The 11,127-nt window shown below is 50.1% G+C and overlaps 1 protein-coding gene across 1 annotated transcript in view; it reads left to right on the forward strand.

The window, feature by feature from the left end:
• The first annotated feature begins 6 nt into the window (after positions 1-6).
• The window catches only part of MCM2 (minichromosome maintenance complex component 2), a 12,335-nt gene continuing 1,214 nt past the window's right edge, over positions 7-11,127 (forward strand). Inside the window, exons 1-14 of the mRNA XM_010170630.1 lie at positions 7-89; positions 639-814; positions 1,472-1,735; positions 2,746-2,965; positions 3,275-3,482; positions 4,690-4,824; positions 5,032-5,223; positions 6,318-6,411; positions 6,942-7,192; positions 7,445-7,571; positions 7,778-7,890; positions 7,993-8,235; positions 9,005-9,187; positions 10,188-10,343. Coding sequence (XP_010168932.1) covers positions 82-89; positions 639-814; positions 1,472-1,735; positions 2,746-2,965; positions 3,275-3,482; positions 4,690-4,824; positions 5,032-5,223; positions 6,318-6,411; positions 6,942-7,192; positions 7,445-7,571; positions 7,778-7,890; positions 7,993-8,235; positions 9,005-9,187; positions 10,188-10,343 — 2,370 coding nt within the window. The 5' untranslated portion in view covers positions 7-81. The remainder of the gene's footprint in view (positions 90-638; positions 815-1,471; positions 1,736-2,745; positions 2,966-3,274; positions 3,483-4,689; positions 4,825-5,031; positions 5,224-6,317; positions 6,412-6,941; positions 7,193-7,444; positions 7,572-7,777; positions 7,891-7,992; positions 8,236-9,004; positions 9,188-10,187; positions 10,344-11,127) is intronic.

Genomic DNA, 11,127 nt, shown 5'->3' on the forward strand with positions numbered 1-11,127 from the left:
GAGGATGAGTCCGAAGGGCTCCTGGGGACCGAGGGGCTCCCCGAAGAGGAGGAGGAAGGAGAAGAGCTCATCGGGGAAGGGATGGAGAGGTAAGGAGGGTAGCTCCTGGGGGGCTTGTGTCTGGGGATGGGATTTTGCTAACGGGGTGTCAGTGCAGGCAGCGACACACTGGGGGGGCTCGCAGCCATGGTGGGGTCTCTGCTGTGCTGGCAGCTGGGGTGAGGGGGCTGAAGAGCTGCTGGATAGTGAAGAAGGGTCAGGGCATGGTGTCGTTTGAGTCCTGGAAGAACTGAGCAGGTTGCAAGCTGCCATCATGGTCCAGTGTGAGTAAACCAGGATCTCCCTGATGCATGATGTGCATCCAGCCCAGCTCCTTACTCCTGCAGGCATGAATTTTAACGTTTCTTTGCTCAGCCAGACCTGCTGGTGAACTTTACAAGAGAAACACTTGAATGCTGGCATTCATAACCATGGTACTGCAGCCCTTTGCACTGCAGGGCATCTTCTGTTGTGAGGTGCCTTCCTGCTCAACACGTTCAGTCTTGCTGCAGGACAACTGTCCTGACACCTGCCCAACTGGAGCCAGAGAAGGGCTGAGAAACACTTTCTGGCCTGATTCAGTGCTGTGTGTGTGCTAGGGACTATCGCCCCATCCCTGAGCTGGACGTCTATGAAGCAGAGGGCCTGGCCTTGGACGATGAAGATGTGGAGGAGCTGACTGCCAGCCAGCGGGAAGCCGCGGAGCGAGTCATGAGGCAGCGGGACCGCGAGCTGCAGCAGGGCATGGGCCGCATGAGGAGAGGGCTGCTCTACGGTAGGTGGAGATGAGCTGTACCAAGTGGGCTGCTGATCTCCGTGTGGTTGACTGTAAGCTGGTCCTTGTTGGGAAGCTGGACTCGCCCTCAGAGTAGCAGGGAGGTCCCTGGAGCTCCAGTGTATTTGGGTTCCTAGTGAAATCTCTGGCTGTGGTTTCGCCTGGACTCCCCAGTGCATGATCCCTTTGATTTGGGCTTCCTAGGAGCTCATATGGGATGTTCCTCTGGTTACATGTTCGCTGCTGAAACTAAGTCAGGATCCCGGGCCTGTATCAAGGGTTTGGGGTTCTACCAAGCGTATGCTGTGGAGTGCGTTGATGTTGGTGTTCCTATAGGGACTTCTGTGTGCTGGATGGGAGGGCCTTTGATGCACTTGGAAACCCATTCCTTGGCCTTTCTTCCTCAGTGCATTAATGGACATGACTGTGTGCTGTTGCATGCAGATCTTATTTACCCCATAAAGTCTTTAGCTACGTTGTGGATGATGTAGGAGCCAGGCTAGAACTGGATTTAGGCTGGGCCTGGGATGGCTCTTGGTTTGTATCCCAGGCTACAACCTCTTTGCTTCCACAGCTCGTGCAGTCCAACTGTGACTAATCCAAAGAGTGGGAATGGGAATCCCAGCTCTTGTAACAATTCTTCCTCCCAACCCTTAGATAGTGACGATGAAGATGAAGACCGTCCTTCACGGAAGAGGCGACTGGCGGAACGGGCTGCTGACGGCATGGAGGAGGAGGATGAAGACATGATTGAGAGCATCGAGAATCTGGAAGACATGAAAGGGCATTCAGTGAGGGAGTGGGTTTCCATGGCAGCTCCCCGGCTTGAGATCTACCACCGCTTCAAGAACTTCTTGAAGACCCATGTGGATGACCATGGGCACAATGTCTTCAAGGAGAGGATCAGCGACATGTGCAAAGGTAGGGCTGGGTGGTTAGAGGCTCTCTCTCCTCTTTAGGTGGGTCATGGTACTTTGCAGTGATCCAGTCGGTAGGTGGATTTTGTCTGCCTGCCCTGTTTGTCCCAGACACTGAGTCAGCACTTTAAGAAACTGATGCTGATGGAGATAAATGAATAACGGAAACTTGTCTACTATCTTTGATTCTGGCTGACTAATTAGAAGGCCCCTGGCATCTGCTACTCATTAATATTCGTATCATAGCAATGCTAGCAAAAGAATGTGTGGGGCAGCAGACAGTGGTCTGCAAGCCTGTGATCAGAAAGAGACAACAATTGCTTGCTGTCTGTGCCAGTTACTTTCTCACACTGGAAACTGGAGTATCCAGTAAGGGGACACAAATAGACCTTGTGACTTCAAAAACCATGTCAGTGTTGCAGCCTTGTATTCTGACTAGGTACTGCCTGAAGAAGCAGTCATTAAGGCTGTCATTGATAAATTTTAAAAGCAGAAATTGTCACATCTAGGAACAGCTCATGTAACTGTAGTTGTTCATATTTCTTCTTTATATTGAGGCAGAAGCTTCAGTAGTGGGTCAGTGTGATACAGCCAGGAAATAAAAAGCATTTGTCTTGTCCCTTTCCAGGAGCATAAGACACGGAATGTTTTGTCAACCATTCAGCACAGTTTTCTGTCCTATTAACTTCTGGTTCCTGGAGGTCTGTGGGAGACTTGTGTGGTGGGCTGAGGCTTTTGAGTCTTAGGAACACTGAGCCTGGGAAGTATCTGTGCTGAACTGGAGAGGAACAATCAGAAGTTTGGTACTAATGAAGAATTTGTCAGGGAAATAAATGAAAAAGGGTTTTCCACACATTTTAAAATTGTTGACCTCTAAACATTTTTTAGGGAAGGTGCAGACATCTTAAAACCGCAGCTTGCAGTATAGAGGTTTGTCTCTTCTGGCTGTCTTTTGCAAACTTCTCGAGGAGTGAGCAGGTTGAAAATACAATTCACTCCCATCTTTTTCTTAAGAGAACAGAGAGAGTCTGGTGGTGAACTACGAGGATCTGGCAGCCCAGGAACATGTACTTGCCTACTTTCTGCCTGAGGCCCCAGCAGAAATGCTGAAGATCTTTGATGAAGCAGCCAAGGAAGTGGTGTTGGCCATGTACCCCAAATATGATCGTATTGCTCAGGAGATCCATGTCCGTATCTCTCACCTCCCTCTGGTGGAAGAGTTGCGGTCGCTCAGGTAAGCAGCAGAATTACCAGCAGTGGCTGTGGGGCCTGCAGCAGGCTTTGGGGTGCTCAAAACTAGTCTGCAAGCTAAAGCTCTGGACAAGTCCAACAGCATGACTGAGCTTATTAGAGGGGAAAAAAGTCAGATTAAGGATGATATTCCAATGTCCCCAAAGGTAAAACACAAACCCTGCGAGAAAGCTCCTACTGGTAACTGTTTCTTACGAGGCCTTTGGGAGTTGTGCCTTGTAGCAAGAATATTTGTCTGGTGTTCTGCCTGCTGTGCCCTGCAGGCATCCAGCATCTCTCTGTCTTTCCTCAGGCAACTGCATTTGAATCAGTTGATCCGGACCAGTGGAGTGGTGACGAGTTGTACGGGGGTCCTGCCTCAACTCAGCATGGTCAAATACAACTGCAGCAAGTGCAGCTTCATCCTGGGACCATTTTTCCAGTCCCAGAACCAGGAGGTGAAACCCGGTTCCTGTCCAGAGTGTCAGTCTCTTGGCCCCTTTGAAATCAACATGGAAGAGGTAAGAGACAGCGCTTGCCTGGATGGGGCTGTCTGCTCTTCCTGCCCAGGCTGCTGCACTGCCTGTTCCTTCCAGCCCTGCCTTGGCTCCCACCCTTTCAACAGGGTTGCTGCTGGGTCTACTGCTAGATCCAGGGGTCTGTGATGATAGATCTCTTCTATTTGAGCTCTTGACCTGAATCTGCTCAATTTAGCAGCCAGAAGTCATTTACTACCTCATTTTAAGTGTTTGGGATGAATCTTTTTGCCTCAATCATCTCTGTGGTACACAGCTACTGTTGTGGTTTAACTCTAGCTGGCATCTAAACACTGTATATGTAGCCACTTGCTCACTCCTTCCCTGGTGGATTGTAAAACAAGGAATTAATTCACTCCTTCCCATCAGTGGGCAGGTATTCAGCGATCTCCAGGAAAGCAGGGCTCCACCACAGGTAACAGTTACTTGGGAAGGCAAACACCATCGCTCCAAACGTCCCCTGCTTCCTTTTTTTCCCCCCAGCTTTATATGCTGAGCATGACATCATATGGTATGGAATATCCTTTGGCCAGTTGGGGTCAGCTGTGTCCCCTCTCAACTTCTTGTGTCCCAGCCTCCTCACTGGTGGGGTGAGAAGCAGAACAGGTCTTGACTCTGTGCAAGCACTGCTCAGCAGTAATGAAAATACCTGCTTTATCAACACTTTCCAGCACAGATCCAAAATGCAGCCTCATAGTTGCTGCTATGAGAAAAATGAACTCTATCCCAACCAAAACCAGCAGAGTTACCTATCTGTATTGTAGAAATGCAGACACAGACGGTCCAGCTCCCTTCCTTCCCAAGTTAGGTCAGTATTCCTGATCTGCCAGCTAAGGAAACTAGAGGACAGTAGCAAAATCATTGATGTGGAGCTTCTGACTTAATGTTCTTTGCTTTGATATCTTTAACCATCACAAACGGGGCATCCTCCTCCCAGGAACTGGTCCAGAGTTTGTGGGAACAGGCACTGTTGTGGCTGAAACACAACTGGCAGAGTGCTTTCCTGTCCCCATTGTTGTCTGTCACTCCCTCAAATTGCTCCTTACAACCTCCATCCTCCCATGCCCATAGTTTTCTGACCAAATTACACTAAATCTTTGAATGGACCTTCTCTGCTGAGGTGCCTTTGAAAAGCATTGGCTATGCTGATGCCCACCAGGCTTGCTGGGTAACTTTTATTTTGTCTCTGCAGACAGTCTATCAGAACTATCAGCGCATCAAAATCCAGGAGAGCCCTGGGAAGGTCGCTGCTGGCAGGCTGCCCCGCTCCAAGGATGCCATTCTCCTCGCCGATCTGGTTGATAGCTGCAAGCCAGGGGATGAGATTGTGAGTACATTGTTGAACTCAAGTATGGGGTGAGCACAGAGCATTTTTAAACTTGTGACAGTGACATTATGGGAACATCTGCAGGGATGTGGGGAGGGATTGTCCTCAGATGCATTTGGGAAGCTATTTTTGAGGCTGGTATCTTAAAATGGAGAGGGAGTTGTTTTGTACAGTGCAGGCATTGACATACCATCTCCTGGTTTCCAGGAGCTAACAGGGATCTACCACAACAACTATGACGGCTCCTTGAACACTGCCAATGGGTTCCCAGTGTTCGCTACTGTCATCCTGGCCAACCACATTGCCAAGAAGGACAACAAGCTGGCTGTTGGCGAACTGACTGATGAAGATGTGAAAGTGATTGTGGGTCTGTCCAAGGATGAACAAATTGGGGAGAAGGTGGGTCAGCTTCAGAATCCCTTCTTTTCCTGTTGATAGCTTGCCATCACCTGGCAGCTGGATCAGAAAGTGATGAAAGGTGTTAGCTGGCTAAATGGTGGTTAAAGAAACTTTTAGAATTGCCACTTCCCTCAGAATGATCTTCTGTAGCTCTTGGACAGCTGTTGAGAGTGAGTTATAGGAGGGAAGTAAGTAAGAAACTTGTACTTTTGGGGGTTAATTTTTCTGTTTCTCCCCTTCCTTCTCTGAGCCTTCCACATCACAACAGGGCTGGAAGATGGGTGAGAGGCACTCAGACACTGCTTACATCTGATCGTTGTTTCCTCTCCCTGTATCTTGAAAGGGAAGTGTGGGATGTGTTCTGAGGGCCCAATGCCTGTGTGTCCAGTCCCCTTAAGGGGATGTTATTACTGAGCTTAAGCTGTGGTACAGATCTCAGCTTTGCTTTTCTCTGCATTATACAACCTGAATCCAATACTTGAAAGATTGGTGTGTTCAACTTCACTTGGGTCAGGTTTAAGCTCTGTAATAGAGGGGCTTCACTCTGTTGCCTTGGTCATGCTGTTTTTATATTGATTGCTGTTCCCAGTGGGTGAAGCAGCTTCATTTGAGCCAGGACTGTTTTAACGTCCGTAGTCTCCAGCATCAGGCTATTATCAGAATACCCTTGAGAAAATGAGCCAGTTGTTCATAATATTTGACCGTGATGACAATTGTGTGTGGCATGGCCTGTCCAGCTACTGTCATGTGCAGTAAGTCTCAAATCAAGGTCTCCAGCTTTGCAACAGCTGATAGCAGCCACTGCAGAGTGCTTTGTGTACTACAGGAGTGTGGAGGCAGTGACAACAACTTTCATTGCCAGACTACACAATCTGCTGTGCCCCAACAGCAACATTTTTGTGAAGCACCTTTAGGGGACTCTGGGTGGGTAGTTACCTTTGAAAAAGCTCCCTTGCCATGGATAATAAGACTCTTTAAAGACAGCAGTGTTGTAAGGGCAACCACAGATAGAGCCCCTTGCTGATTTCCATGCCAAATTCTGCCTGGACTGAGAAGTGGTGTTCCCTGGACAACTCCTCTGGTTTTTGTTTCAGATTTTTGCCAGCATTGCCCCATCTATTTACGGGCATGAAGATATCAAGAGGGGCTTGGCTTTAGCTCTCTTCGGTGGAGAGCCCAAAAACCCAGGTGGGTGTCACTTGGGGCTGCTTCACTTGGCTGGAAGCAAATGGATCTGGGTTTGTCTGTGCTGTTGCAATAAGAGTGTTTGGAGTTGTCTGTGTGTCTTGGTAACAGACTGAGGGATATCTGTGGTGGATGTGACTACTTTTATCACACTGAAAGCTCTGGTGTGACAGTAGAAACACTAAGACTGAAAACAGCTTCTGCTGCAAACCTGGACAAGTCTTTATTCCTCTTCCTCTAGGAGGTCATGTTTGATGCCCCTTCAGAGGTTTGACCTTTTGCTGTCATGATTTGTTATCATCTCCTTTTGATTTGTTACCATCTCCTTTTTAGAAGGGTATGTTCAGCAGAGTTAGAAATGCTGTTTTACACATGTAACCACCTCCAAAGCTGACTTTTTTTCCCTCAGCTTCTCTGTAAAGTGGTTTCCCTGCCTACTCTTTGTCTTCCCTTCAGCCTTGTGGTGTTCAGGGCAGGGTTGCTATCAAGCCATGCACTCAGCTGCCAACATGTCTCTCCCGTTACTGTTGTAGGCGGCAAACACAAAGTCCGTGGTGACATCAACGTGCTTCTGTGTGGAGACCCTGGTACTGCGAAATCACAGTTTCTTAAATACATAGAGAAGGCATCCAGCAGAGCGATCTTCACCACTGGCCAGGGTGCTTCTGCTGTGGGCCTCACAGCCTATGTCCAGAGGCACCCAGTCAGCAAGGAGTGGACTTTGGAGGCAGGAGCCCTCGTGCTGGCTGACAGGGGTGTCTGCCTGATTGATGAATTTGACAAGGTGAGGCCTAGCTTCATCTCTGTGAAAAGGATTAGCTGTGGAGGGATGAGCTGTAACCTCTGCAGTGAGGAGACACTAGAACTCACAGTGCCATCTCCCAGATGACCGAGACACCTGCAGTTTGCTTGGGCCCTTACTGGTCCATAGTGCAGTTTGCTACTTCTTCAGAGCACCAGGAGCTGATTCCCCTTGGTGTGTAGGGTGATGCGTATAGATGTGGATTCAGTTCAAGTCATTCTTACTTTCTTATAGATGAATGATCAAGACAGGACCAGCATCCATGAAGCCATGGAGCAGCAAAGCATTTCCATCTCCAAAGCAGGCATTGTCACATCCTTGCAAGCCCGTTGCACTGTTATTGCTGCTGCTAATCCCATAGGTAAGTGCTGAGAGACCACAGGACCATCTCAGGCCTCTGGCATGAGTCCTGCTGTCATGAGAACTGTGGCGCAGCTTTCCCTCCCTCTGCCTGGCTTCTCCAGATCAAGTCAGCAGTGAAGTCCCTCTGTGCAGGAGGTCTAGGCTTGCTTCAAAGCTCTAGCCTTGGAGCCTGTGTTTGACTTTGAGGTTTGTCCTGTGATCTAGGTGGGCGGTACGACCCGTCATTAACTTTCTCAGAGAATGTTGACCTGACAGAGCCCATCATCTCTCGATTCGATATCCTGTGTGTGGTGAGAGACACAGTGGACCCTGTGCAGGTACAAGCTGTGCTATGAATCTGAGCTTGGGATGCTGCTACTGGGATGCTCAGCCATCCAGTGAGTGTCTTCAGTGTCTCTTAGCCCACTGTTCTCTTGTAGGATGAAATGCTTGCCCGGTTTGTTGTTGGCAGCCATGTCAAGCACCACCCAGGTAACAAGGAGGCAGTGAATGGAGATGCTAATGAGATGATTCTTCCCAACACATATGGAGTGGAACCCATTCCCCAGGAGATCCTGAGGAAATACATCATCTACGCCAAAGAGAAGGTCCACCCCAAACTCAACCAGATGGACCAGGATAAGGTGGCCCGGATGTACAGTGACCTCAGGAAAGAGTCTATGGTGAGAATGCTGAGGAAAGGAGGGGAAGAAGTATGCAGCTAGACTGCAGATCAGCCCGAGACTGCTCCAGCATATATTGACACATTCCTGCCATTCCCATCACAAAAGTCTGTGCCACTGTTTTGTGAGAGACAGGCAGATCCTGCAGAGCCTGCTAAAAAAATGCGAGTCTTGCCTGTCGGTGATCTGTGGACTGAGAGACTGGAGAAATGTACCAGTGCCTACCATGGCAAAGTCCTCTTATTGTCACCCAGTCTGGCAGGCCCACAGGAGATGTTTGCATTCACTCAGACCCGCGTGCTCCTGGTACGTTACAGGGAGCCATTCTGTGTAGAAATGCTCTTCTCTTTTCTCCGAGGCATCTCTCATTGAGGACATTCAGGCTCTCCAAGTGGAAGAGGAATTTGTTGAGATCAGAGGGAGTTCTTTGGAGCTTGGGAAAACGATATCTTTTCTTTTTTTAATTGGCTTTTTGTTTCTTTAACTCCTAAATTTGTGGGAGGAAATGGCATTGCTGTTCCTGGAAAGGCACTAAACGATGGCAAAGAGGGACCCCAGGTTGCATCCCCTCACACCCTGCTGAGTTAGAATGTTGCTGCAGCATCTGCAGAGTGTGCCAGCAGGTGGCAGAGCCCTCTTAGCCTGAGACAGTTCTCAGGTCTAGCAGCAGCTCCCTGCAGTGTGAGTAGGTCCTGGGCCAGAAGCCACCTGTCTTGCCCCATGTCTGTTATCCTTCAGTAAGGAGTTTCCTCCTTCTCTTCCCCTTTAGGCAACCGGCAGCATCCCCATCACAGTGCGTCACATCGAGTCCATGATCCGGATGGCGGAGGCTCACGCCCGCATGCACCTGCGCGACTATGTGGTGGAAGATGATGTCAACATGGCCATCCGGGTGATGCTGGAGAGCTTCATCGACACGCAGAAGTTCAGTGTCATGCGGAGCATGCGCAAGGTGGGCACCGGCTGAGCTGAGGGACACAGCTGAACCCCAAACGCTGAGGGTTCCACTGCAGCCTCCTTGCACTGCCCTGGCTGGGGGAAGAGGCTCTGCAGGGGTCTGTCCTGCAGCGTCAGGCTCTGAGCCTGTGTAAGTGGGGTACTGCGAGTCTGAAGGCGCTGCTGTGTCACTGCCCCTTGTTAGTCTGTGGTGGGGCAATGTTTTTGTTGGGGCTGAGAAGGAAGCGTACCCCGAGCCTCTGTATTGAAGAGCCTTTGCCACATCTTTCTTCTTTTTTGACACCTTCCCTGCTATTTTGGCACAGGACTGCTGCTGCTGCTGCTGCCAGGTGATTGAGCCCAAGCAGCCAGTTAGTTTCTTCACATTTTTTCCTAGGGCTTCTCAGGGGACAGTTAACCGCAGGGCAGCGCTCACTGTGGTTCAGTGCTGTCTGCCCTTTTCTCTGCATGGCAGGGCCTGGCTCCAAACAGCTCTTGGCTGGCCACAACCTGGCATTTATCCACTCTGAGTGTTTGCCCCTGGACGACTCATGGCCTCTCTCTCTCTGGCTGCAAACAGCCAGCCCAGTGTGAGCGTCTGCTGGGGAGGCACAGGACAGCCCGGGTTGAGGGAAGCTGCTCTGTGCCTTTCCCAGGGCCAGCCCTGCCAGGGCTGCTTCCCCCGTAGGCAGCACACCTCCACAGCAGCGCACTGCCAGACCCCAGGGGGCTCCAGGGCTGGTGATGAGGCCCCTCCAGAGGCTTTTAATGGGTGTCAGAGTAGCCGGCAGAGGAGTGTCGTGGCTGTCACAGGGCTGTGATTTACCTGCATGTGCAGGTGGCAGCTTAGCAAGACCTAAGTCCCTTAAGAGACACCAAGGGCGCAGGTGACAGCACTGTCATTTGGTTCTCCTTGTGCTCTGTGGAGAAGGTGGTTGGTTGGTGTTGGGCATGGGAGTCCTGCAGTGCATCACTCGGTTCCTGACCCTCTTGGCTCATCTCATCCTCCCTCCCAGACGTTCTCCCGCTACCTTTCATTCAAGCGAGACAACAACGAGTTGCTGCTGTTCATCCTGAAGCAGCTGGTCACAGAGCAGGTGATGTACCAGAGAAACCGCTATGGGGCCCAGCAAGACACCATAGAAGTCCCAGAGAAGGACCTGGTGGATAAGGTACGGGTTTGTAACAAGCCTTCTCTGGGTTTGGTTCCTGCTCTCTCTTTGCAGCCTGAGAACCAGAGGTGGTCTCAGACTTGGAACTCCCCTTCCTGAGTTATGGTACCAGAAAAAAAATGGTTAATCAATTTAACCCAGAATCAGAACTGTCCCATCTGTCTCTGCTCCTCTCTTCTCTGGGAAAGCCATATTCTTCCTCTGCAGTTCTCATGCACCCCGATAAAGCTTTGGGGTTGGAGCAGTAAATCCTGCAGTACGGCTGGTGCTTTGCAGGTGAATGAGGACACAAGTTTGCTGGCACCTGTGTTTGAAGAAGTAATGAGCAGAAAAAATCTCTGCTTCTATGAACTTTCTGAATCCCTCCTGAGGCTCTCCCTCCTCCTCCTTAATGTGTCCTCATCCCACTCCAGGGGCTGTGCTTCTGGATCTGCCTTTCTGTGCAAAGTACTGGCTTTGCGTGGCACTGAAGCGCTGTTTGATTCCTGGGTTGCTGATTTTCTGCTCCTTGCATCAAATATAGAGTGACTACTTCCAGAGCTACCAGCTTGGTGCTGCCAGTGTGACCACCCCAGTCAGAGCTCTGCTGTAAAACTGTCTCCCACTGGGTGAGGGATTAGGGGCTTTTGGATAGTATCTATGTTCTAGCTCTAGTGGAAGTAAAAGGACAAGCTGAGAGCAGGCAGATGCTGAGCCAGCATCCTCTCTTTGCTCAGCTCAGCTCTGCCAATGCTCCTTTCCTCCTGACCTGCAGTCTCCTCTGCTACTGCAGTTCTGGTTCCTG

This window comes from Antrostomus carolinensis, unplaced genomic scaffold (genome assembly GCF_000700745.2).
Source record: "Antrostomus carolinensis isolate BGI_N321 unplaced genomic scaffold, ASM70074v2 scaffold436, whole genome shotgun sequence".
Taxonomy (NCBI): Eukaryota; Metazoa; Chordata; class Aves; order Caprimulgiformes; family Caprimulgidae; genus Antrostomus; species Antrostomus carolinensis.